Source organism: Delphinapterus leucas, chromosome 8 (genome assembly GCF_059928025.1).
Source record: "Delphinapterus leucas isolate spDelLeu-1000000601 "Yukka" chromosome 8, BTC_Dleu_Yukka2, whole genome shotgun sequence".
NCBI classification, from domain to species: Eukaryota; Metazoa; Chordata; class Mammalia; order Artiodactyla; family Monodontidae; genus Delphinapterus; species Delphinapterus leucas.
In genome coordinates this window covers 19,490,416-19,517,491 of record NC_143136.1, presented here as the reverse complement: position 1 = coordinate 19,517,491, position 27,076 = coordinate 19,490,416, and the positions used below count along the sequence as shown (strand labels likewise).

At 49.4% G+C, this 27,076-nt stretch overlaps 2 protein-coding genes across 9 annotated transcripts in view; one reads left to right on the top strand and one right to left on the bottom strand.

Moving 5' to 3' along the window:
* VIL1 (villin 1) lies at positions 1-24,981 on the top strand. Its single transcript, XM_022567683.3, has 19 exons — positions 1-577; positions 914-988; positions 1,940-2,136; positions 3,575-3,683; positions 3,857-3,967; positions 5,747-5,949; positions 6,064-6,142; positions 6,365-6,463; positions 7,210-7,363; positions 7,931-8,031; positions 8,123-8,260; positions 8,863-9,021; positions 10,027-10,206; positions 10,792-10,937; positions 11,595-11,739; positions 12,171-12,359; positions 13,915-13,983; positions 15,451-15,591; positions 21,099-24,981. Exons 1-19 carry the CDS (start codon positions 503-505, stop codon positions 21,210-21,212), a joined length of 2,484 nt encoding a protein of 827 aa, XP_022423391.1. The 5' UTR covers positions 1-502; the 3' UTR covers positions 21,213-24,981.
* The window catches only part of USP37 (ubiquitin specific peptidase 37), an 89,691-nt gene continuing 84,734 nt past the window's right edge, over positions 22,120-27,076 (bottom strand). For all 8 annotated transcript variants that reach the window (XM_089916366.1, XM_089916364.1, XM_089916362.1 and 5 more), the window contains one exon: positions 22,120-26,685. In XM_089916366.1, the coding sequence (XP_089772492.1) occupies positions 26,598-26,685 (88 nt within the window). In that variant the 3' untranslated portion in view covers positions 22,120-26,597. The remainder of the gene's footprint in view (positions 26,686-27,076) is intronic.

Genomic DNA, 27,076 nt, shown 5'->3' with positions numbered 1-27,076 from the left:
GGGGGAGACTTTTTGCAGCAGGCGATGCGGGCAGGTATTTAAACAAGAATGACAAGATCAGAGCTGGGTGAGAAGGCTGGAGGATGGGCCCCTGGCCAGTCAGGGCCCAGGGTGGGGAACCTCCCCCGGGTCCCTGAGCCCTGGCCTCGGGGCACTGTCGGGCTGGGCTGGAAGAGCGGCACTGAAACCGATGCAAGTCCAGGCCTTCTTTTTTTTTTTAATATTTATTTATTTATTTTTGGCTGCGTTGGATCTTCGTTGTGGTGCGTGGGCTTCTCCTTGCGGTGGCTTCTCTTGTTGCAGAGCACGGGCTCTAGGCACATGGGCTTCAGTAGTTGTGGCTCATGGGCTTAGTTGCTCCGCAGTATGTGGGATCTTCCCAGACCAGAGCTTGAACCCGTGTGCCCAGCATTGGCAGGCGGATTCTTAACCACTGCGCCACCAGGGAAGCCCCCATGTCCTCTTCTTACTCTGACACCACTTCTCCCCAGGCTCATCCACCATGACCAAACTGAGCACCCAGGTCAAAGGCTCCCTCAACGTCACCACGCCCGGGGTGCAGATATGGAGGATAGAGGTGAGGACCTGCCTGGGCACAAAGGGGGCTCTGCAGGACTGGGATGGACCAAGGGAAGGGAGAGCCCTGGGATTACTGACTGTCCCCCATCCTGCCCTGCTGGCATGCGAGCCCCTGGTGCCTGTCCCCAAGTGCCATCCCCAACCCCCTCCTCAGGCATCGGGCACATCCTCTTGCTCCTTTTCCTCCCCACCCTCCTCACATCCATTCACCTTGTCAGTTTCCTCATGCCCTCTTCCTCCTGGCCTTCCTTTCCTAACTCTCCATTTGGTTAAGGGAGGCAGGGAAGCTGGGGGTCCTCGGTGGTTGACCCTCTGACCTCCCTTCCCTCCCTAGGCCATGCAGATGGTGCCTGTTCCTTCCAGCACCTTCGGCAGCTTCTTCGATGGTGACTGCTACATAGTCCTGGCTGTGAGTGGGGGATGGGCAGGGGAGGGGGCTGAGCAGAGAGCAAAGCTCACAGTAGCAACACAGAGGAAATTTGAGGCTGGGGGCAATGGGAACTGCCGCCTAACTTCACCCCAGGACAGCATTCACTGGGTGTTCCCAGCCTAGAGGTAGCTCTGCAGGGTCAGAGATGTAAGAGGCTCTCCCTGCCCTTGGGCTGTGAGCTCCCAGCTGGGGTGACCATCTGTGGATTTACAGTCTTGGGGGATTTTCTGAACTGGTGGGATGTCACCCTACCTTGAGCCCATGTTCCCAAAATCCGTAGTCAACTTCATTTCACCTTCTCGGTTTCTTCCACATCCTGTATTGTTAACGCATTTGTACTTTTCCTTATATTGATTCACTTTTAAAATTTAAATCCATTTATTTAAAAACTTAATATCATTATCATGAATGGAACACAGTGTCCCGTGTCACAAACAGAAAGTAACTATAAAATATTTCCATAATCAGGGACTTCCCTGTCGGTCCAGTGGTTAAGACTCTGCGCTTTCACTGCAGGGGGCGTGGGTTCGATCCCTGATCTGGGAACTAAGATCCTGCATGCCCGGTGGTGTGGCCAAAAAAAAAAAATTCCATAATCATTTCATATATACATTTCATTGTATACCACGCAATCACCTATCAGACCTCTGATGGTCTGTGCACATCACTTTGGGAAATGCTGTAGTCCAACCAAGTTATTTCCAAGGTGAGATGAGGAAGGCCCGGGTCGGGGAAGCCACTTGCCCCATGTCTCAGAGAGTCTGACAGAACTGGGGCCATGATGCAGGGCTGCTGACCACCAGTCCCATGAACTTCCCCCATGCCAAGCTCCCCTGTGGCCCAGGCCCCAAGAGCTTGTGAAGCAGGGAGGCAGGGAGAGGGCTGTGGGAGCCCAGGGCCTCAGGTACACTGGATATGCCCTCTCCCTAGATCCACAAGACAGGCAACAACCTGTCCTATGACATTCATTACTGGATCGGCCAGGACTCGTCCCAGGATGAGCAAGGGGCAGCGGCCATCTACACCACACAGATGGATGACTTTCTGAAGGGCCGGGCTGTCCAGCACCGCGAGGTCCAGGGCAACGAGAGCGAGACCTTCCGAGGCTACTTCAAGCAGGGCATTGTGTACGGAGGGGCGCGCTACAGGCTTGGGAATGGAATCAGGGCTGGGGAGGGACACCAAGGCTGGGGGGCAGACCTGGGGCTGGAAAGGGAGACTGAGGCTGTGGGGGGAGCCCATGAGAGAAATTTTTGTTCACCTTCCTAATCTTCCACCCCCATTTCTGCTGCTTCCCTGTCCTTGGTCTTCATCTCTCTGAGTGTGTCGTTGGCTGCCCCGGAGGCCATTCTGAAATTCTGTAACTCTGCATACCATGAATTTTTGTAAATCAACCCCTATTTGAATGTCCTGGAGAGCTCAGCACCAAAGGAGGCCCTCCAGGACATCATATCAAGTCTCCCCACTGGCCAATGAGCATATGACTGCTCCTTCTTTCTCTAAAGAATTCTTTCACACTAAAATCCAGATTTCCAGCTTTTCTTGAAAAATCTGAAGTTCTGAACTCCCAGCTTTTCCCATGGAAACACACGGTCAGGAGCCAAGTTGCTACTGACCTGTAGGATAGGCCAGGATTTCTCCAGTTAGCCAGTCCCCACCCTTCCCTTTTGTCTTGCTCTCCTTCTTTCTACACTCACAGCAGCAGTCCACTCCTTTGAGCACTTGAGGTGGTACCTCTCCTGGCTTAAGTCTGCTTGGGCTGCCATAGCAAGATACAAAAAATACAAAAACCAAAAAAAAAATAAAATAAAATAAAAAAAATACAAAAACCAAAAAGTAGACTGGGTGGCTTAAACAAAAGAAATTAGTTTTCTCACAGTTCTAGAAGTTGGAAAGTCCAAGATGAAGGTGTCGGCTGATTTGATTGCTGGTGAGGGCTCTCTCCCTGGTTTGCAGATGGCCACCCTCTCACTGTGTCCTCACATGATGGAGTGTGAGCAAGCTCTCTAGTGTCACTTCTTATAAGGGCACTAATCCAATCATGAGGTTCCCACCCTTATGACCTCACCTAGACCTCATCTAATCTATTACATCCCAAAGGCTCTGTCTCCAAATACCGTCACATCGAGGGCTAGGGCTTCAACATATGAGTTGGGAGGGGACAAAATTCAGTCCATAGCATCTCCCCTCTTTCCTTCACTTCAGTCCCCTGTCCTTAGAGTCCTATCTGGTCCTTCCACATTACCACATTACCATGCACCCATCTTCGCAGGGCTCTCAACAGGGCAAAGACTAGGGTGAGGTGAGCGAGGCATCTAGGGTACAAACTCCAAAGAGGCACTCACTGCCAGGGTCATGCAAATTGAGGCAATAGACCGACCTTGCATGACCCTGAGAGTGAGTGCCTCCTTGGAGTTTGTGCCCGAGGGGCCTCATGCACCTCCCTAGTCCCAGCCCCAGCCCTCAAATGGCCCCTGTGGCAACCAGGTACCCAAGATCTGGGAGGACGGGGACCTATCACACCTCCCAGCCCACTCCCTTGGGTCAGTTCACCTCTCTTCACAGGATCCGGAAAGGGGGTGTGGCTTCTGGCATGAAACAAGTGGAGACCAACTCCTATGACATCCAGCGGCTGCTACATGTCAAGGGCAAGAGGAATGTGGTGGCCAGAGAGGTGGGCATCAACCAGGGCCCTGAGCGTGGCCTCCTCTCCCCGCTCCCAGCCTGGGTGGAAAGCAGAGGCTGAGGAGGGGTGAGGGGCAGAGAAGGGGTGGGGAAGAGATGATGGGTGATGGGGGTGATGGATGGGGTCTGAGTGGGGTCTGCGCCTGCCCCATGGCTCTCCAGGTGGAGATGTCCTGGAAGAGTTTCAACCGTGGGGATGTTTTCCTCCTGGACCTCGGGAAGCTTATCATCCAGTGGAACGGGCCAGAGAGTAACCGCATGGAGAGACTCAGGGTAACCCTGCTGGTGCACCACCCCTCCCCACAAATCCCACCCTGCCCCGACCTGCTCCTGCACCCAGCACCCAGCCTCCCTCCAAGTCAAGCTTGCCAGACCGCTGCCACACCCCAAGCAGCCCCCATTTCCCCAGGCATCTCTCCCCTGACTGTCCAGGTTACTGTGTTTGAAGGTGGATCTGAGTCTTCACGTGTATGGGGAGAGCTATGCATGTTGGAGTTCGCGTGTTTGTACCCTGGCTGACCCACTCAGGCCTAATGAGTCCCTGCTGTGTGGCAGACCCTGTGCCAAGCATTGGGCATCTGGTGGTGAATGAAATGGGCAGCACCCTGCCCTGGCTCTGGCCTCCAGCTGGCTGTCCAGTGGGGAAGACAGACATGGAGGGCAATATTGGAGAAGTGAGGGGTGGGGAGTGTGGCGCTGGGGGCTCTGAGAGTTCTAAGAAGGCTTCTGGAGGGAGGCAGGAGAGAAGTGGCTGGCAGGGAACCTCCTAGCTCAGCCAGAGCACAAAATGAGGGCTTTGGGGGGCTTGGAGCAGAGGGTGGGTGGGTCTCATAGGACATGTTATGTGGTCAGAAGTCTGTGTCAGAGGGTTGAGTTTTGTTCTGAGTGTCCGGAAGGCCGTTGAAGGTCACCCTGACTTTTTATTTTTTTGCGGTACGTGGGCGTCTCACTGTTGTGGCTTCTCCCGTTGCGGAGCACAGGCTCCGGACGCACAGGCCCAGCGGCCATGGCTCACGGGCCCAGGCGCTCCACGGCATGTGGGATCCTCCCGGACCGGGGCACGAACCCATGTCCCCTGCAACGGCAGGCAGACTCTCAACCACTGCGCCACCAGGGAAGCCCCACCCTGACTTTTGAGAAGCGAGAGGGGTGGAGGGTTTGAGGGCACACAGGGAGCCCCTCTGGCTGTCTGGGTGAGGAGCACAGCTGGGAAGGTGGAATCACGGGACTTGCGTGTCAGATTGGGGGTGACGAGAGGGGGCGAGGCAGACGTCAAAGGATGTGCTTTCTGTGGGGATGGATGGAGTCCCACTTCCTGAGATGGGAAGATCAAGAAGCAACAGAGTTGGGGAGAAAATCAAGAGTTCGGTTTGGGACATCTTAAAATGGGGCTATCATGGGAGTTGGAGAAATAGGATGAAAACAGAGGGCTGGGCAGGAGACAGATATGGACCTGAGTGCAGAAGCCTTGGGACTGGGAGAGAGGTCCTGGGGGGAGTGGAGAGAGAAGGGGACCTGGGTGGAAAGGCCAGTAACTGAGTAGTAGACGTTGGGCAGAGGAGGGTAAGCCAGCCCTGTGTGTGAGTGTGTGTTTGGACATCTGTGTGAGCACGTGAGAGACTGCTGTGTGTGTGTGTGAGTGTGGATGTTTGGGCGTATGTGTGAGCGCATACATGAGCCTCTGTGTGTGTGTGCGTGTACACGGCTTTGGGGCAAAGAGACTGGGACTGTGATCTTCAGGGCTCACCTCTCATGCAAAACTGTGAAGTAAAATCACAAATTTCAAACAATGTCAAAAACGAAGGTCCCAGCAAGTCCCCTCCAGACCCTCTCCTGCCCAAGAGGAAACCTGCTCTTCCTGGGGTTTTTGCCTGGTTTCCTCACATGCACCTAAAAAGCCTGGTCCCCCATCAAAAGGGAAGGGCCGGGCAGGTGCCTCCCCCTTGGGGCTGCTGTAGGGGGCTGGGCTCTCCAGGTGTGGTTTGGGGTGGCAGACACTGCCCTGTCCCCTGCCCCCCGCCAGCCTTCACGGGTCCCTGGGCCTCCCTGCAGGGCATGACCCTGGCCAAGGAGATCCGAGACCAGGAGCGGGGTGGACGCACCTACGTGGGCATAGTGGACGGGGAGGACGAGAAGGCCTCGCCGCAGTTGATGGAGATCATGAACCACGTGCTGGGCCAGCGGAAGGAGCTGAAGGCCGCCATGCCTGACACGGTGGTGGAGCCAGCACTCAAGGCCGCCCTCAAGTTGTACCAGTGAGTGCCCGGCTGCCTCTGGGCTCCTCTTGACCCTGGGGGACTTCCTGGGGGAGGATTCCCCAGGCGAGGGCCCGGGACCCCCCTTGTCTATGCCGCACTTTTGTCCTGCAGTGTGTCTGACTCAGGGGGAAACGTGGTGGTCAGAGAAGTCGCCACATGGCCGCTCACACAGGACCTGCTCAGTCACGAGGTGAGAGGGTCTGGAGGCCGCCCCCAGACCCAACTCCCATCACCCCCCTGCCTGCCGCCTGCCCACTCTCCCCCAAGTAGGAGAGGCGCCAGGGGCCTGGGGCGGCTGTGGAGGAGGGGGTGGCGTGTGAGGGAAGGTGACCTCGTGTGCCTGCCGCTCCCCCAGCCCAGCACCGAGGGCGTCCTCAGGCTCTCACCCTGCGTCCTTCTCTCCCGCCTCCAGGACTGTTACATCTTGGACCAGGGGGGTCTGAAGGTCTACGTGTGGAAGGGGAAGAATTGCAATGCCCAGCAGAAGAGTGAAGCCATGAGCCAGGCACTGGTGGGCCTGGGCGTCAGGGAGGAGAACTTGGAGGAGAAGGCAGAGAAGCCGACTCCAGCAGGGAGAGGGCAGCGGGGTCAGGGCCACGCACAGCCCCAGGCAGAGGCCAGGGAGGGCTCCGAGCCTGATTTAGCTCCAGGGGGTGTGGGTATCTGCTTTGCAGCCATCTTGGCGGGTCTCTGCACGCTGCATAGCCAACCACCCGGCAACCTGGGGGTCTCTGCAGAATGCGGGCTCCCACCTCCAGCTTGGCTGGGACAAGGGAGGGAGAAATGAAGGCTGGCCTTCCTACAGGTGGGGGTTGGGTCAGCATGGGGCTGAGGCCAAGTCAGAGTTTGGGGTCCCTGTAGGAGTTAGAGTCAGTAATTCTAACTGGCTTGGGGTCAGTGCTGGATTGGGGGTGGGGTTCAAGGTTGGAGATGGAGGCTGGGATCAGGTTTGGGTCAGATTTGACCTTGGGGTTGGGGTCAGAAGTGGGTTTTGAGGTTAGTAGTGGATTCAGGGTTGAGGTCAGAGCTAGGTTGGAGGTGGTGCCGAGTTTGGAGTCTGGTTTGGCCTTGGGGTGGGGGTCAGGGCAGGGTTAGGTTTGGGGTCAGCTTGGGACTGTGGTAAGATTCTGGTTTGGGCTTGGGACCGGGGTAGATTAGTGGTTGGGTCTGGTTGGGGTTAGAGCCAGGCTTTGGCTTTCACTAGGGGGTGGGGACTGGGGGAGGGACACAGGCCCAGCCACCTCCTTCTCTTCCCAGAACTTTATCAAAGCGAAGCAGTACCCACCAAGCACACAGGTGATGGTGCAGAATGATGGGGCCGAGTCAGCCGTCTTTCAGCAGCTCTTCCAGAAGTGGACAGTGCCCAACCGGGCCTCAGGCCTGGGCAAAACCCATGCCGTGGGCTCCGTGGGTGAGGGTTGGCCCGAGGCAGGGTGGGACCAGAAGCCGGGAGCGGGGCCCAGAGAGCACAGACCTGTCTCCTGCCCTCCTTCCTGAACACGCCTCTTGCATGTGCACTTTCACCCTGGCTCTGGACGCCCCAGGCAGGGTGGGGACACAAAGGGACTTGGAGAAACTCAAGAGTTGTCACAAAAAGGGAGCTGAGAACAGCCTGACTTTCATTTGGAGTGGGGTTGGGTCTCCCTGGAACCCAGAAAACTTTAGTCTCCCAGACAATATTTGCTGAGGGCAAGCTCCATGCCAGGCACCTGGGGGAGGAGAAAAGGGTTGTCCTTTCTCTGGCTGCTCTGGGAGGCCCCAGTGAAGCATGAGCCTTACTGGAGGGAGATATGATTCTGTGTTATAACTCTGCCACTCTCTAGCTGCATGACCTTGGGTCAGCTACTGAATCTCTCTAGCCTCAGTTTCCTCATCTGTAAAATGGGTCTAAGAATTGTAGCTTCTGCTCAGGGCTGTTGTGAGGACCTGGGGGAACTCAGATGGTGACACTGGGTATCGTGATTCCCCCTCACTCCAGCTAGGGTGGAACAGGTGAAGTTTGATGCCACGTCCATGCACGTCCAGCCTCAGGTGGCTGCCCAGCAGAAGATGGTCGACGATGGGAGTGGGGAGGTGCAGGTATGGTGAGGGAGGAGGGTGGCCCAGGATGGGTGGGGAGGGGTTGGCAGAGCCTGTCCTGGACCTCACACTAGCCTGGTACCCGCCCCAGGTATGGCGCATTGAGGACCTAGAGCTGGTGCCTGTGGATTCCAAGTGGCTCGGCCACTTCTATGGGGGCGACTGCTACCTGCTGCTCTACACCTACCTCATTGGCGAGAAGAAGCACTACCTGCTCTACATCTGGCAGGTCAAGCCCCACCCCACCCTGTCCAGAGCATAGCCAGCTCAGCTCCCCCTCCACTATACCCAGGCCAAGTGGCCATTGCGCTTGAATTGAATATCTCTGGTGATGGGGATTTTCACCCCTTTTCTATCTTGGAACTGCTTTGGCTGTGAGATCCCACTGACACTGAGTATCCCCACTCACAACCCTTTCCCCTTTTGATTCTCTGAGTCTCTCTTCCAACTCCTATTCCCTTTATCTGCTCTGACTGTGGGTTTCTATGTCCAGATGTGAGGGAGCAGGGAGAATGCTTGGGTGCTGGGGTTGAGTGGTGTGGTAGCCATAGTGTTTCCCTGAGAAAGGTGCAGTAAGCGGGAGAGGAGGTTTGGGGTCAAGGCAGGTCAAGGGTGGACTGGGGCTGGAAAGAGATTAAGTGTGGGGCTGGGATCAGAACTGAGGTCTGGGTCAGGTGGGGATTTCGGCTATGTCCGGGGTGGGGCTTGGTGGGGAAGACAGTTGGTTTTGGGGCCGGGCAGAATTGGGGATGGAGTTGTGGCTAAGGCTGGGGACAGAGTCAGAATCGGGGGCTGTCCTCATCCTACCCTTTCCATCCTGCTCATCCCCAGGGCAGCCAGGCCAGCCAGGATGAAATCACAGCCTCGGCCTATCAAGCGGTCATTCTGGACCAGCAGTACAACAATGAACCAGTCCAGATCCTGGTCCCGATGGGCAAGGAATCACCTCACCTCATGTCCATCTTCAAAGGACGCATGGTGGTCTACCAGGTGTGGCTGCTGGACTGGGGTGCCTGGCAGTACCGGCAGCTGAGGCGGGGTGGGCCTCCAGGAGATGGGGAAGGGGACGTGGGGTGGGAGCGGGGCTAGGGTGAAGCCCATTCTCCCTAGGAGAGGACTGTTTGAGGCTCCATCATCTATGTGGAATGGTAATAGAAACAGCAATTCAGTATTTTTAAAAATCCGTTTGATAAACACTTAGCACATAACATACAAGTACTGTTTCTCTCTACACCCCTACTCCTTGGGCCCTCTCCATGAAAAAAGAAGTTACTGTGGCTGGATCTGCCTAACGATGGACCTGTCTAAAATGCACTGGCGCCTTCTGACATAATGAAATAGCCGTCTCTTGCATTCCTTTAAGCAATAATTTGGTTATTGAGCACTTACTAAGCATACAGCCCTCTGCAAAGCACCAAGGGGGAGAAAAATGCCATGCTAATGCTGTTTACCATCTTGCTGGGCAACCAGTGAACCAACAGGCCAAGGCACTGTGTGCTTAAATGCCAGAAATATGTTGCATTCAAAGGCGAGCATGCATACAGTAATCAGGGAATAAGCATAGAGTCCATGATGGAAAGGGGGTTTGGAGGAGGTCTTGACATTGGGGTCAGAGTTGAAGAGCTCAGCAGAGGTAAGACGAGGGCATGCGATGCAGGGGCACAGCCAGGACAGAGGCCCAGAGGAAGGGCGCCGTGGGGAACAGTGAGAAACTGGCCAAGCTACATGGAGGGTTTGGAGAGAGCTGAGAGTGACTCTGGAAAGGAAGTCTCCACCTTCAACATCAAGGGCCGTGCTGAAAGCTGGGCTCTAGTCTGTAAGCCGGATGAAGGTTTCAGGCAGGGAAGCACCTGTGACCAAAGCAAAGTTTTGGAAAGACTATAGTCTGGTGATGGTGTAGAGGACCAGGAGGGGCAGCAGACCCACCCAACCTCTGTCGCCCCTCTAATCCCCCATCACCTTTACTAAGTTACTCCTGCCCCTCTCTCCCTGCAGGGAGGCACCTCTCGGGCTAACAGCGTGGAGCCTGTGCCCTCCACACGGCTGTTCCAGGTCCGGGGGGCCAGCATCAACAACACCAAGGCCTTTGAGGTCCCAGCCCGGGCCGCCTCCCTCAACTCCAATGACGTCTTCATCCTCAAGACCCAGTCTTGCTGCTACCTGTGGTGTGGGAAGGTGTGTGCAGGGTCCAGCGGCCTCCCCCTCCCCGCGTGCGTCTTGGCAGTCCCCCAGCCTCAGAGCAGCCTCCCCGTGTGGGTCAGGGCAGGGGCCTCTTGCCGGGTAGGTCCCGCTCTCAGGTCTCCCTGATGCCTCTAGCCCTGCCTCGCTCCTTCGCGGCGCTGGGTCTGGCCATCCTGATTCTCTGCCTCTGTGTCCGAGTAGGTCTCTCTCATTCCGTTTGTCTCTGGACACCCATGTCTGTCCCCGTGTTGCTCTGTCTTAATGCCTTGGGCTCTCTCACTCTCCCCGTGCCTGTAGCTGCCTCCGCATTTATCTCTGTCAGGAGGACTCAGTCTCTTGGAGACTTCCTCCTGCCCAGTAGGAGTGCAGACTCTCTTGTCTCCTCTGCCATCCTTTGGAGCATCAAGGACAGAGGAGAGGTTGGGAGAACTGCTCCTGCCTGGGCCGTGTGCGTGGGCCCCTGATCCAGGAGAACCTCCCAGACCTGGGAGCTCTGGGCCAGTGAATGTGGTGGAAGGAGGGGGAGGCGTGGCACTGGAGATGGGCTCCCCCAGCACAGCCGACCCCCCCTTTTCCCAGGGCTGTAGTGGGGACGAGCGGGAAATGGCCAAGATGGTTGCTGACACCATCTCCCGGACCGAGAAACAAGTGGTGGTGGAAGGGCAGGAGCCGGCCAACTTCTGGATGGCCCTGGGCGGGAAGGCTCCCTATGCCAGCACCAAGAGGTAACTCCCAGGTCCCTCGACCGCCAGCTCACTTTGCAAGGCTGGAGAGCCTCCCAGCATCTCCACCTGCATGGCCCAGAGCCTGCAGCAGGTATGGATTGAGAACTCTGTGTGCCAGGCTCTCAGAGCTACCAGGTGAGTAAGGGGCAGCCCAGGCCCTTGGAGCCTCTCAGGCACTGGGGCTGTGTCTGTGCTGCTTACCATGGAATGTCGGGGGCCTGGTGGGGGTATTTCCACAGCCATAGGAGGCAGCTCAAAGAGAGGGGCAGGGCTATAGGTGTGCCCTTTGGGAAGAAGATGCCAGGGTCCCAGCAGCTCCTGTCCTTCCATGCTGCCACAGGACCCAGATGCTGAGGAACACAAGCTGTAAACTCTCTTTTTCTAAAGAAGGTCCATGATCCACTATTCCCCAGTTCAAAAGCAAAAGGGCATGTACTACAGTAGCAGCAGGAGGAATAGAGGGAAGATATCAGGAAGAACTTCCTAACAGAACTATAGAAGAGCCACTGAAATGTATGTCCTGGAAGATTGGTGGGAATTTCTCCCTTGGAGAGCTCCTGGACTCTTGGGAGGACGCGGGAACTTTTGTGTGATCAGAAGAAAGAGCCTTTTCCTAGGCGACAGGCTTTCCAACGTGATCTCCTCTCCACCTTGCAGGCTGCAGGAGGAAACCCTGGTGATCACTCCTCGGCTCTTTGAATGTTCCAACAAGACCGGGCGCTTCCTGGCCACAGAGATCCCTGACTTCAATCAGGATGACTTGGAAGAGGATGATGTGTTCCTGCTAGATGTCTGGGACCAGGTAGGTTTGAGGCCTGGGGACATCCCTTCCCACCACCTCAGTCCCCAGAGCCAAGAAATAGTGGCTTTAGGGATGGGTAAGGTTTGACATTTTCTTGGCTCCCGGGTACGTTCTCCCTGGGAGTGGTGTTATGAGCCCAAGAAAGAAGAAGGCAAGTAGAGAGGAACATGCCTAGAGGGACTGCAGGGCAGGATGTATTCTTCTCCCAAAGTCCAGTTCATTTCATGAGGCAAAGGAGTGTTTTTGAGGGTCTTAGGCTCTGGAGAGGCTGGGAGTCACACATCTGCAGAATATCTAAGTAGAGGGCATCTGTCCAACCTCCATTTTCAAGGCCTGATGGGTCCTGCCCAAGGCCAGGGGCCACTTCTGGACATCTGAGCCTGGGGGAGCCGAGGGAGGACAGGAAGGACTGACTCTGGGATGCTCCACAGGTCTTTTTCTGGATTGGAAAGAATGCCAATGAGGCCGAGAAGAAAGCTGCAGCCACCACGGTGCAGGAATACCTCAAGACCCACCCCAGCGGCCGGGACCCGGAGACCCCCATCATTGTGGTGAAGCAAGGACACGAGCCCCCCACATTCACGGGCTGGTTCCTGGCTTGGGATCCCTTCAAGTGGAGTGTGAGTGTCCCCAGCCCACCTGCTCCTTCCAACCCAGTGCATCCTTCATGGCACATCGAGGGCAGGGTGGACTCCTGGCTTTTCTGTTCATTGTGATGGACGACCTGTGATATATCTGTCAAGGGGTTTGAGGAGACTTAGAATAAACAGTAAGGCTGCAGCAAGACCATTAAGGCCCCTGGTGAGGGAGAAGAAAGGAAATCTATCAAAAACCTAGGCTAATGACAGTGTCTTGCTTGTGCACTGGATTTAGCTCAAAGCTCTTGGACATTATTGGTAAGAGCTGTACTGATTATTTAAATGTAAATTAATGAAAATTTGCATTTAAATTGATTAAAGAATTGATTTCTTTAAAATTAAAGAATTAATTTCTCACTAAATTAATGAATTAAAGAATTAAAATTAAGGAACTGATTTCTCACTAGTCACATGTGGCTGGTGGGTACCATATTGGACAGCACAGAAAAAGAACATTTCCATCATCATTGCAGAAACGTCTATGGCACAGCATTGGTGGGTCCTCTGAACATGTCAGTTCTAAAGGAAAGTGTCTAAAGACGGATGTCTCCTGGCACTAAATTCTAAGCAAAATGGGTCCTATACGTGGTCCTTACCTGAGGGACAGTGAATCAGATTTCCACAGGATTTTCTAAACTGGTCTCAGATAGAAGCAGAGGGCAGCTCCTCAAAACGGAACCCTAGTGAATGTTCTCTGAAGGACGGAGGAAGGCTAAGGTAGAATGAATGTTGGCCTGGTGGCTTTGGGTACTTGAAATTGACACAACAGATGAGATTAGGGAAACAAAGCTTAGATTAATTTCCTCAAATGTGTTTAAACAAATTCAGTGTTTGATGAGCTAAGTTTAGTCTTGATGATGGATTCAAACAAATCCCAAGGCGGCACACCTGGACGCCAGAACTTCTCAAATCCAGGTCAGTGTCCCAAGTCAACAACTCTGGCAGGTCTTCCCCCACCTCAAGTCTGTGTGGCGTCTCTCTCAGACTCATTCATTCACTCACTCAATCATTTATTCATTCACTCATTCATTCAGTCAGCAGAACTGGAGCTCATAATGCGCCATGCTTGCTGCCAGGCCCTGGGGATGTGGAGATGGGGTTCCCCATGGAGCCAAGGTCCCCTTTACTCCCTTCACTCCTCCACGGTAGGGTCCCCTCCAGGCTCTGAGAGGAGCCCCTCCAGGGTTCTCCAGGACCCCTCAGTCCCCCAGAGCCTACACAGTGTGGGCAGGGGTCTCAAGACTGTGTGCGGTTGCTTAGACCCCGAGGGTGGGGAAAAATCGTACTTTCCATCCCCATGTTGGGCCAAGCAGGGCAGATAGCCCCCTGCCCCAGCCTGTTACCCGTCAGCCCTTCGTGCTCATCCTTACCATCCAACCGCCTTTTTCAGGGACGTCCTCCAGCCTCCCCCTGAGCTCCCTCATCTCCTTCTCACCCCCGGGCCCTAGGCCAGTCTTCTTTCAAAGCCTGAAGGAAAATGTTCTTCCATCTCCTCTGCTGAGACCCAGGTCTAATTTGTTACTTACTTTACATGCAGAACGCCAAATCCTATGAAGCCCTGAAGGCGGAGCTTGGAAACTCTGGGGACTGGGGCCAGATCACTGCTGTGAGTACGGGGCAGTTGGCAGTGGCCATTGACAACGGTCAGACCCGTGAGAGCTGAGAAAGCTCCATGGAAGATGCCAGGGTCCTCTGCTTCCTTTCCATTGTTCCCTCCCACTTCTCCTAGAAGTTCTTCTTGCTGTTTAACTTCAATGGCTCTAGCTGTTTTGTCTCCTCCATTCCCTAGTGAAATGGTTCCCAAATTTTATCATGCTTAACAGTCTGGGTGATGGGGAACTAGGGGATGGGGGAAGCTTATTAAAATGCAGATTCCAAGGTCCCACTTCCCGAAATTCTGGTTTGTAGAGTTGGGCTGAGACCCAGTAATATGTGTATTTTTCACAAAGGCCCCAGGTAATTCGAGGCAGTTAGTCCGCAGATCACACTTGGGGAAATAGTGATTTCTCTACTATCATCACCCTGGGGATCCCTTCTCTGGGTAGAATAAACTTTTCCTTCGATGTTTCAGTTAGTTCATGGAAATGTGTTCCGCCTACAGGCCTAGGATGTGGAAATATGAAATCAAAGACGTTCACAGGCCTGTAGGGAAAACAAGACCAAGTAGACTCTGCAGAAGTGTGTCCAGAGCATGAGAGCAATTTCCCAAGCACGCTGGGTTATCAGCAGATAACACGTGTGGCCCCTCAGCCTCACCGGCAGGCTGGGAACCCTGTGGCCCTCAATAAACCCTTCTTGGTTGACAAATGGTGCAGGCGGGAAAGCATAGATAGATAGGTCAAGGCTAAGTGAATTTACGGATGACGGTTTCACAACAGATAAGAGAAAGAGGGTCATAAATGTCCAAGGTAGACCTCGAACATTAGGGTAGCCATGGAGGAGTTCATAAGTCATAGAACAAAACAGTCATCTTACACCAACTGGCTTTGGCTGAATACAATCCGCCAGGCTTTAGCTCATGGGTCCTGTCCAAAGTGCCATGTTTTTATGAGTGTGTGTGTATGCGCGTGTGGACAGTGGGAGGCACGGGTCATGGAAGCCTTCTTCTTCTTTTTTTTTTTTTTGGCCACACCGCAAGGCTTACGGGATCTTAGTTCCCTGACCAGGGATTGAACCCGGGCTCTTCGCAGTGAAAGCGTCGAGTCCTAACCATTGGACCGCCAGGGAATTCCCATGGAGGGCTTCTTTTTTTTTTTTTTTTTTGCAGTACGCAGGCCTCTCACTGTTGTGGCCTCTCCCGTTGTGGAGCACAGGCTCCGGACGCGCAGGCTCAGTGGCCATGGCTCACGGGCCCAGCCGGTCCGCGGCATGTGGGATCTTCCCAGACTGGGGCACGAACCCACGTCCCCTGCATCGGCAGGTGGACTCTCAACCACTGCGCCACCAGGGAAGCCCCCATGGAGGGCTTCTTGAAGGAGGTCCCCTAGGGTCAGTGTTGACTTCAGAGAAAAAGGCAGCCTGGGAGGCAGCCACAAACCAGCTGAACTAACAGTGTGCTCCTTTTCTTCCCTAGGAGCTCACAAACCCTAAACTAGACGTGTTCAACGCTAACATCAATATCAGTTCTGGGCCTCTACCCATCTTTCCCCTGGAGCAGCTGGCGAACAAGCCTGTGGAGGAGCTTCCCGAGGGCGTGGATCCCAGCAGGAGGGAGGTGGGTCAGACTCTGAGAAGGAGGACGAATCTGATTTAGTGAGAGATCTCCTCCTGAAAGGTGAACGGGAATTATTCAGGCAGAGTGGCTTACTCTTGGAGAAGGGAACAGTATACACGAAGCCCAGAAGTAGGAAGTAAACACAGCTCGGGCGAACGGACGAGGCGGCCAGAGCGGTGGGGTGTGTGGAGCTGGGGAGGGGTGGCTGATAGGGGGGCAGGGGACTGGGCAGTGCCTTCTACTCCAGGCTAGGGGTGGGCGGTGTCCATTCTAAAAGTCAAGGGGAACCATTATGGTGAAGCAGGGGAGTGGCAGTCAGGTTTACGCTTTTCAAAGACCACTCTAGTTGCTCAGTGAAGAATGGACTGGAAGGTGGCCAAAGCAGAGGCCACAAGTCAGGCTGAGAGGTAGACGGGGGCCTGGAATAGATGGTGGCAGGTGGAGATGGGGGTGGGTGGAGGGAAGGAGAAGGTTTAGGGAAATATTTCGGAGGTTAAGTCAACGACACTTGGTAACGACCGGATAAAGGTTGTGAGAGGGGAAAGTTGTGTCATTTTCTGAGATAAAAATCCTGGGTCGGACCCAGCTTAGAAGGGGACAGTCATGAGTTTAGTGGCAGCCATGTCGTTTGCAGCACCCAGGAGACATCCTGGTTGAAATACATGTTTGGTGGGCTGGCGATTCAGAGGAGCACCGGGGAGGAGGCTCCTTGGCACAGGGCCCATCAGGTAGCTGCAGCTGCTGTCTGTGTGGACCACTTGTGGGAGAGAGTTTGGCAAGAAGAGCTTGTTTAAAAAACACATTTCTGGACTTCCCTGGTGGTCCAGTGGTTAAGACTTTGTGCTTCCACTGCACGGGGCACGAGTTTGATCCCTGGTGAGGGAAGTTCCGCATGCCATGCGGTGAGGCCAAAAAGAAGAAAAAAACAAAACCCACATTTCTAGTGTTCATTCCCATTTCATGAAGGTCTAAAATAGACTGCAAATCTAGCCTGAGAGGGTACTGAGAGAAGAGAAAATTTACTCTGTGTGTAATAAACCATAAAGAAGTCTTAGAGATAAATTAATGAATCTACAGAAGTAAGATGACTATTTTCTCCAGGAACATCTGTTATGGGTTTGGGCCCGATATATGAATAAGTGTATTGTTTCCAGAACATTGCATCCTGCCCGTCACCTTTAGAACCCTTTTATGCATTCTCTCCCACATCCACCCATGTGTCCTCACTGTAAAATTGGGATGATCCCAATATCATATATTATATTATTCATGATAATGTTACAAATATTATTATTTGCCCAGCCCCTGGTACATAGGAAGTGCTCTATACTTGTAGGCTGTTATTATCATTGTTTGTTCTGCACCTGAGAAAACTCAGACCCAGAGCGGGGAAGTGACTTGCCTAATGTGATGTAACTAGTCAGTAGCAAAGTCAGACCAAGAATCAGGTCTTCTGAGTCCCGCTGTTACTGTCATATCATGTAGCACAGAAAAAGTATTTCTAAAGGGAAGGGCAGCCAACATTATTGAACCAGGTGATTAAAAGGGGGCTAAATATTGACAATATATTTTGTTGGTAAGGCTGTGGAGAAACATATTATTCTGTTGGTGTGAGGGCAGAATGTTACAACCCCTGTAGAGGGGAATTGTGCAATATCTAACAAAGTTAAATACGCATTTACCTATTTTAAAACATGGAAGCTAAGTAGATCACTAATTTTGAATATAACAAACAGAATCAAGACAACCCTGCCATGGTAGAAGCAGTCTAAAAAGTCTTAGATTCTGGGCTTCCCTGGTGGCTCAGTGGTTGGGAGTCCGCCTGCCGATGCGGGGGACACGGGTTCGTGCCCCGGTCCGGGAAGATCCCATATGCCGCAGAGCGGCTGGGCCCATGGGCCCGCTGAGCCTGCGCGTCCGGAGCCTGTGCTCCGCAACGGGAGAGGCCACAACAGTGAGAGGCCCGCGTACCGCAAAAAAAAAAAAAAAAGTCTTAGATTCTTTTTAAAAAATCAGTTGCTGCTGATTTCTTTTTTAAATCGTGGGAGTAGTGTGGATTCTTGCAGCAGAGCTGTGGGCTCCATGCCAAGTGGGGAGAGTGGACAAGCTCTCTGGCTGCTCCAGACGTAGAGGCAGTAGCCATAGGGTAATCTGTTTGAGTACCAATGAGTAAACCACAGAGAGGGCATGGGTGAGGCCAGTAATCAGCTGGTAGGACGGCAGGGTTCAAGAACAGGACCAGTGGAAAGATACGAGTCCACTGGGATGGGCAGTCCCTGCCCTCTAGCCTGGGGGTCAGAGTCCAAAAGTCTCAACCAAGCTGCGGAGCCAGCTTGGGTGGGACAGAGAGAGGGCACCTAAAGCACTTGCAGACCATCGAGACGGCAGCCACAGCTGTGAGGGACCTTCTTCCAAAACAAGGTGCTCCACTGCCCTGCCTAGGGGAGTGGGGAGGGCTCCCAGGAGCCTTGAGCCAAAAATGCCCAGAGGTGGGATGACAGGTTAGAAAACTGGGGCTTCAGATACACCTGAGCTTGAAATCCATCTACAGGTGTTTACCAAGAAGCTGTTCAGTTCAGGGCTCTCTGAGGGAGTCACAAAAGCATTCTCCAGGGCAATCCTACATAGCAGAACAGCCCGGATTGAAAAGAAACCCGTTGCTCTCACCCCGACTCTGTCCCCTTCTGGTGCCTGGGGGAGCAGAGATGGAGGTGGGAGATGTTCTTTTCTAACAATTTGAATTTGGGGTTCTTACTTGAGTATGCCTTGAGGATACTGGCCAGCTCCCTTAAGTTTCACTACTATATCATGTTTGAACTGGGAGCAGAGGTCATTTCAGTCTTATGGCTGAAGAGAACCAAGGTCTAGAAAGGTGACTCCCAGTCATGATTTTCAAACCAAGAGTGAAAAGGTAGAATTTCGCTGTCTAATCTTCTAGATTATCCACAGGACGAGAGAAGCTGGTACATGTCATTTACCCAAATATTTTGTTTTCCACTCAATAGCCAGGCAAAATTTGACTCTAAATTTGTTTCGTGGCTTTCCTAGCTTCTTTTCTTAGCATCTTTCCCCTCACCTCAGTTGTACCCCTGCTGCTGCCTGCCACCATCTCTAAGCAAAACCTGTTCCCACAAAATAATGGCTGATGCATTCACGGTGGAATATAGAAGCCTGGTGAGGTTTAACCAGGAACATGTTGCCTTTTAACTAGGAACAAACCTAGAAGCCAAGAGAGATGAAGATAACTATAACAGTAAAATTCAGTCATCTGTGAGCACAGTGTATACTTTGCCGGTCTGGGAGGGAAAGATGACCTTTACAGGATCCCTGAAATCACTCAGGAAAGGGGGTGAGTGTAGTACAGTGGAGCATGTATTGGGATCAGATGACCTTAACTTTCTTTTTTTTTCCCTTTCTTTTTTATTATGGTGAAATATACATAATATAAAATTTACCATCTTAGCCATTTTTAAGTGTACAGCTCAGTGGCATTAATAAACACATTCACATCATTGTGCAACCATCAACCCTGCCCATCTCCAGAACTTTTTCATCTTCCCAAACTGAAACTCTGCAGCCATTAAACAACTCCCCCATCACCACTCCTCCCCCAGCCCCTGGCACCCACCATTCTGCTTTCTGTCTCTATGGGTTTGGCTCCTCTAGGAACTGCATGTGAGTGGGCTCATACAGCATGTGTCTTTATGTGATGGGCTTATTTCACTCAGCACAGTATCCTCAAGGTTCACCCATGTTGTAGCAGGTGTCAGAATTTCCTTCTTTTTTAAGGCTGAATAATGTTCTGTTGTATTTATATACCACTTTTTGCTTATCTATTCATCTGTCAATGAACACTTGGGTTACCTCCACATTTTAGCCATTGGGAATAATGCTGCTATGAACATGGGTGTACAAATCTCTCTTCAAGATCCTGCTTTCAATTCCTTTGGGTTTATACAGAGAAGCAGATTGCTGGGTCATATGGTAATTCTTGAGGCATACCATACCGTTTTCCATAGTGGTTCCCAGCAATGCTCAAGGGTTCCAGTTTCTCTACATTCCTGCCAACACTACCGTTTTTTGTTTTGTTTTTGTTTTGTAATAAATAGCCATCCTAGTGACCATGAAGTGGTACCTCATTGCAGTTTTGGTTTTTGTTTCCCTAATGATTAGTGATGTTGAGTGTCTTTGCATGTGCTTATTGGCCATCTGTATGTTGTCTTTGGAGAAATGTCTAATTAAGTCCTTGCCCATTTAAAAAAAAATTAATTTATTTTTGGCTGCATCATCAGAAAATAGTTGCAAGTCATCAGATATATGACTTGCAACTATTTTCTTCCATCTGTGTGTAGTCTTTTTTTTTTCCCCAGGCGTGTTTGTTTATTTATTTATTTATTTGCTGCACTGCACGCCATGTGGGATCCTGGTTCCCCAACCAGGGATCGAACCCATGCCCCATGCCTTGGGAGCACAGAGTCTTAACCACTGGACCAGCAGGGAAGTCCCTGTGTGTCGTCTTTTGATGCATAGAATTTAATTTTCATGAAGTCCTCTTTTTTTTTCTTTTATTGTCTGTGCTTTTGGAGTCACATCTAAGAAATCACTTCCAAATTCAATGTCATGAAGCTTTTTTTTTTTAAAATAAATTTAGTTACTGGGCTTCCCTGGTGGCGCAGTGGTTGAGAGTCTGCCTGCCGATGCAGGGGACACGGGTTTGTGCCCCGGTCCGGGAAGATCCCACATGCCGTGGAGCAGCTGGGCCCGTGAGCCATGGCCGCTGAGCCTGCGCATCCGGAGCCTGTGCTCCGCAACGGGAGAGGCCACAACAGTGAGAGGCCCGCGTATCGCAAAAACAAAAAAAATTTAGTTATTTATTTTTGGCTGCGTTGGGTCTTCGTTGCTGCATGCAGGCTTTCTCTAGTTGCGGCCAGTGGGGGCTATTCTTCGTTGCGGTGCGCGAGCTTCTCATTGTGGTGGCCTCTCCTGTTGTGGAGCACAGGCTCTAGGCGCGCGGGCTTCAGTAGTTGTGGCTCTCGGGCTCAGTAGTTGTGGCACATGGGCTTAGTTGCTCCACGGCATGTTGTATCTTCCTGGACCAGGGCTCGAACCCGTGTCCCCTGCACTGGCAGGCAGATTCTCAACCACCAGAGAAGCCCTCTCCCATTTTTATAGAGAGGAAAACTAAGACCTAGAAAGAGAAGCAACATTTTAACCAAGCTAAGTCAAATGTGGTAATTCTTATTTCAGGGTTAGTGTGAACTTGACCCTGGTCAAAAGAAAAGGAGCTCTATCTGCTTCATGTTGTTACCGTCCTTTTTCATTATGTTCCAAATTCAGGGATCAAATCTCTTGGACCTCAAAATGCCACCTCCCTGCTTCCCATCCCTTTCCTGGCTCTCACATTGACTGTTTTTGCTCATTTGATTTCTGTACACACCTATATGACTCAACAAGTCGAACTCTGGCAAGAATGTGACCTTTGCCCTCTGGTTCCTCTCCTCTTCTAGGAGCACCTGTCTGTTGAGGATTTCACCAAGGCCTTGGGGATGACTCCTGCTGCCTTCTCTGCTCTGCCTCGATGGAAACAACAAAACCTCAAGAAAGAAAAAGGACTATTTTGAGAAGCAAGGGTAGCTGTGGTTTAAAGCAGTGCCCTACCCCGCTTGCAGAGCTTCATTTTGTTATTACTGGTATTAGTCCTATATTAATGGAAGTGAAAATTTACAGTTGTACCTGTGAGCAGCAGTCTGTGGCAATGCCACTTCTGTTTAGTAATCTACCTATTCCTCCAGAAAGATGATTCCTCCATAAGGAGCCTGTGGTGCCAATTTCAGCTCTGAAGAAGGTGCTTGCATTTTTTTTTTATCCTGAGTGTTGCATTACTTTTAAACCATCCTGTTCTAGAGCTTTCCCTTCTTAGAAGAGCAGCCCAACACTTCATGGAAGAGCCTTCCCTAGGCTTTTATCGTGACTCATTTTTAATTATGGCAGGTGGGCTTAAGCATTTTGCAGTTTTGTATCTTTCCGAGTAATGGCTTTTCCTTTTCACATATACTTTTCTTACTGCTTTCCTAAGGGGACCCATTCTTTGAAAGAGTTGAATGGCCCAGGTGATGGCCCTATTTAGGAGGTTTCACAATACTCACTAACCAGTACCCAGCGAGAGCAACATACCCACTAGGCCTAGGCTTGAGGCCTAACAGCAAGTATGAAATGCAAATGCTATCTCACCCCCCTCTCTGGTACTCTTAATAATAAGGCAAAGGAAGAGCACAGTTAAGGCCCATGCTGGGTTTAAAACTGTTATCCAGAACCTCTGCAAAGCTTCACAGGCTCCTCAGATGAAATCCACCGGAGGCTGGTGCTGACTCAGCCATACCTGGTTTCCCATCTCATTCCCTTTAAGGTGTAACAGTGCGCTTGAAAGTCCAAGTCAGAAGGCCAACAGAAGGTGATTTCCACAACTTCAACAACTGGTTAAGTGTCTGCAAGAATATGTCCTTTTCAGAAATAACAGTTGAACCAACACAAGGTTAATAAAGGCTTTAATTTCACACACAAAAAACTCTATGCATAATTTAAAAAGGAAACAAAAACCGTACAGGGTACAGAGGAACAGTTCTGCTAAAACACAGATAAAGTGCCGCTCCATACAAAACAACATAAAGAATCAGAATCAAAAGTCACTCTGAACACAAAGAAAGAAAATCACCTCACAAATAATGTGGCCAAAGCTGCCAGCAAACCTAGTAGTGGCTCAACTAGGCAAAGTGTAGGAAGCTTACTTCTGTTCTCCTCTCCGTAGCATAAATAAACACTGACAATAGGCCAGAGAAGATGGGGATGGAAGGAAAAGAGAGGAAGGGAAACCTAAAGACGAGAGGTGTGTACAATAACTGTGTCTCACTCTTCCACCCATTCTGTTCTTGAAACAGACCACTTCAGATGACTGCTCTTCTGTTTTGGCATTGGACCTAACAAACTCCAGTCCTGATGCAGACCCTCATCCACTCTATTCTGACACCAGTGGACACGTCTCTACTTCAAACCTCTGCACTTTAAGTCCAAATTACTGAAATCAACTGCTTGTATTCATACTGGCACATTTTTTATTAAAAACTTCAAAACCTCAGACACATAGCACACATGGAAAGGAAAACACTAATTGTGTGTAAATATGATACAACAAAAGAGACTGCCTGAGGTTTAGTAATCAAAGCATGCCATAAAGAAGTCAGTGGTCGTGGTGAGACACCGCAAAAGAAACCTGTCACGAAACTCTCAAGGCCTAACAAACTATAGTTTTCCAATAAAATAAATATATATATATTTTCAGATGCTAACAAGACATTGATAGAGACAAAATTAGAATTTTGAAGTAATGCACTAGAAAGATGTTAGAAGGCAGAAATCTGTTTAGTTTTTGTACACACTTAAAGAGCATTACTCGGTGTAAAGCAAGATGGGGAGGAGGAAAAAGATGTTTCTGTTTTGGGGGGGGACACTTTTATGTGACTTGCATCTAGTACTGGGTGTTGATTTTTCTAAAAATCTCCAGGTATACACAAGATCCACATGTGCTTGGAGATCCAGCTGTTTCCCTGATTTAAAACAAAAGGGCAAAAATGGTTGGATGACTAAGAGCATCCACTGTAGTTGATTTAGACAGAGAAGAAAGAGGAAAAAGGGTAATATTTTTATTTGTTTTAATATTATCTCTGTTCAGTAGATCACAAATGAGTTTACAAACTACCTTTTTCTCCTGTATGTTTTCAAAGCCCATGCTCTCTCTACACTCAGAATGCTCCACTACATATGAGATACTGCCAAGAATCTCTTTAATTTAGGTGTTTCCGAATAATTTTCATTATACAACTAGCTGTACATGTGCAGAGCTATATTTATAGAGCTACATAATGGTAACTGCAATATAGAAGAATAGGTAAATTCAGGAATTCACTTGCTGAGGTTTTAATTCTTAAAGTTTCTCTTTTAGAAGAATTTTACACTTGATCAAGGAGAGAAATAAAGAAATGTCTAGTCTAGTATTTGCCTCCCAGAGTTAATAAACTGATCTTTAAGTATCACTGCATACTTCTTAAAATGTAAACACATTTACATTTGTTATTGAGCCATTAAGTTAGGCCTGAAATTAACAGACCATGGCAAGTAAACAAGTAGCTCTTGGAATCAAAATATAAATAGAAGAATAATTCATGGACTTGCTTCTTATTCTATCCTGCTGAAACAGAACTTCTGAGTCTGTACACATAAATATATTCCCTACAAAACAGAATCTATCTCCTTATAGGCCTAAATTATAGTCAGGGCTTCTAAAGTGATAGCAGCACCTGGCACATGCAACTTTCCAATCCTCTGTAATAATATTAGGTGATAATAATCAACAAGTTTTAGTTTAGCTTTCCCTTCCAAAAAATTCCAATTAAGATCAGTTGTGTGTAGAACTAAGAACTGTCAAGTTCCAATTCAAAGTCATTTAAAGTAACATATTTGGTATTTTCAATAGGAATATTAGTTATTGTGCAAGCTGCCTGGAACTGAAGCTCTCTGTCCCTATCTAACTTGTCCCTTTCGGGCACCAACATGCCAAATGCCCCATTCCCCAATTCTGAGCAAACTGCACAAAAAATATGATCTACTTGTAATTTTTAAATATATACAGTCAGATCAAAAAAACAACAAACTCCATCAACATGGTCCAGCTGAGCTCTCCATGTATAGTCATTAATCCTTCACTGAACCAAAATGAGAAAGTAACTCTGTAGTGAAAGGGGTAATAGTTGAAGGAGTGAAGGGAGAGAGGAAGGCTGACCAGGTCAAAACAATGGACAGACATCAAGGAAATTTCAAGTCCCAAACTTGCAAGTATATGAGCAGTGACATAATTCATCTACTTTTTCAACTAATAATTCCTGCCTAAGACATGAAGAGCAAATCAAATTAGGTTCAAGCCAAGTGTACTTCTAAACCATACACACACACAAGCTATGAAAAGCAAGTCAAACGAGGGTACTTCATGGGCAACCTAGGCTTATGGCATTACATCTATTTGTTTAAATGCCCTAAATGCACCCACTCATGTCAAATCATCCCAATCATTTTTAACAGCATCTCTCAAAAGCTCTCAAATACAGACACAGAGAAGTAATAAACAGCTAAAGAATTTGATTATCACTTCACTCACATATGAGAAAACCAGTTATTTCCAAGAAAAAAATAAAATGGCTCCCCAGTGGAAATAAACAAAAATTTAAAAGCTAGTTTTTTAAACAAGTATTTTCCTCTGCTCTATACTACTCCTGCATATCCTACCACCGTACCACTTTGGAAGATTCACTACCTTAACGGGTAGGTAAACGGTAGGAGACAAAGCTTTTATCAGTAGTTAAGCAAAAGTGCTGGGGCCATTTACAATTCAAAGATTCAATATTTTAGAATAGGTTACTATGTCAGAACACATCCAAGTTTCAAGAGTAGGGCTGGAGCTCTCTTAAGGCAATCTTCCAGAAAAAATGTTACATCTTCTGTGATGTTGGACTTAAAAATGAAAGAAAATGTTGAAGGTTTCATTTTGCTATACTTAACTCTGTGTGATCCTAATGATTCCAGGGCTCACAAAATTATTTTAGGAACAAAATTCTACTCTCAAACTCATTCTTTATATGGTTTCACAAGCTGCTTAACCAAGCTGGTTATGTCAGCTGAGTGACTAACATAGCACTTAATGTTGAGCCCATTTAACCTCAACTCAAAGCACCTAAAAAGTAAGATAATTATGCACCTTTGTTATTTCTTGGAATTACTTAAACCAATCATATTTTAATTCTCATCCTGTTTTAAGGGCAAAGCCAGACAGCAAATGGTTATATGTTTAAGCTTTATCCTATAGCTCATGTGCTTAATTTCACCCTTGAAGCAGGGCTTTCAGCTTTAGTGGCCCAGAGTTTCAGCTTTAACACAAGAATACTCCTCCTGACCTCTCTATGTATGGGAGACAGATGCTAGCATTCTTCATATTCTCTAGGTAATCTTGCAGGGGAGCCCCAGTTGGGACAACATCACTTTCCTACCTCTTAAAGTTTTGGCTGCAGTCTGTTAGGGTAGTGCTCGCTCCATGGAAGAATGACACAGAAGAAAAATAAAAGATTCTATCTTCACCATGGTAATAATATAGATGATATACAATGAAAATACTGTGTGAAGGAACCTCTTTAAAGGAAATACAAAGTGTAAAATGAATACCAAATGTGGGAACATAACACATTCCAAAGCACCAACAATCCATTTCTTGGGACTGCATGTAAACAGCAAAAGCATTACGAATCCATGAAATAATTTTTTTAAAAAAGCTCTTCAAGTCAGGTGGCAGAAATGTCCCTCCTTTGTCAGGAGGACAAACTGTCATTAGTGTAACATGGAGAGCTGGCTTTCCAGTGAACTTTACCAATAGGAAACACACATGAAAGATTACAGACGCGAGTGAAACTACTCAGCGAACATAAAAGCTAAATGCCAAATGATATGTATATCTTCACACATTTTTCAGGTGAATGGACTCTTTGACAACTTCATTTAGTCTCCAAACTGCTGTGCTATTAATTCTGAGCAGGCATACTCTGGTGGGCTATCCTAACTCTTTAAGGCTCCATTCATTCCACATATATGTGTGTGTGTGTGTGTGTGTGTGTGTGTGTGTGTACATATATATATATTTACAACATGTATTCCTAAGACAAAAGGAAGTGCCACTCTTGTAGGAGAAAAAAAGGATAATCAGCTACAGATGTGAGACCAAAGTTTCCATAAAACAATTAATATGGAGCGTTCCGCAGAATTGCAATTTTCGTCTTTTGGTTTGGCCCTGAGCTGTTTGTTGCTCCCGCATCAAGTAGAGTTCTAAATTCTCCTCGGGCAGAGGAAAAAGAGAAGTGGGTGGCAGTAAGAAAGAATATGCAGTGCACACTGCCAACCCAGGAGTTTGTTCCTCATGAAGCCTGACGAGTGGTCTTTCCCACTTCCATGCTAAGTGCCTGAGAGGTCTTTTCTGTTTCCAGCAGCTCATCAAAGATCTCCCTTAAAATAAAACAAATAAAAAGTTAAATAGGAAATTCAGTGAACAGAGACAGAGGATAGACAGAAAATAAACATTGATAAAGGCTGCATAATCCCATGATGCCTAAATTTTATTAAATAAGCAGCTCATTCATTTTATTACCATCTTAACCCCATGTGCCGATTCTTAAAAATACTTAGGGGGTAATGGCAATAGCTAGCTTTGATAGAAATGCTATGTAGTTCCTATCCATATAACTCAGATCTTCTAGCTGATACAATGAGAGACCAAAAAGTTTTATGACAGGACAGCTTCCATCATAAAAAGATCTTAAGTTCTATACCTAGATTCTACTGTGTGAGTTAAGAGAAAAAATATTTTGGAAATATCAAGACATGAGCCCTAAGCAAA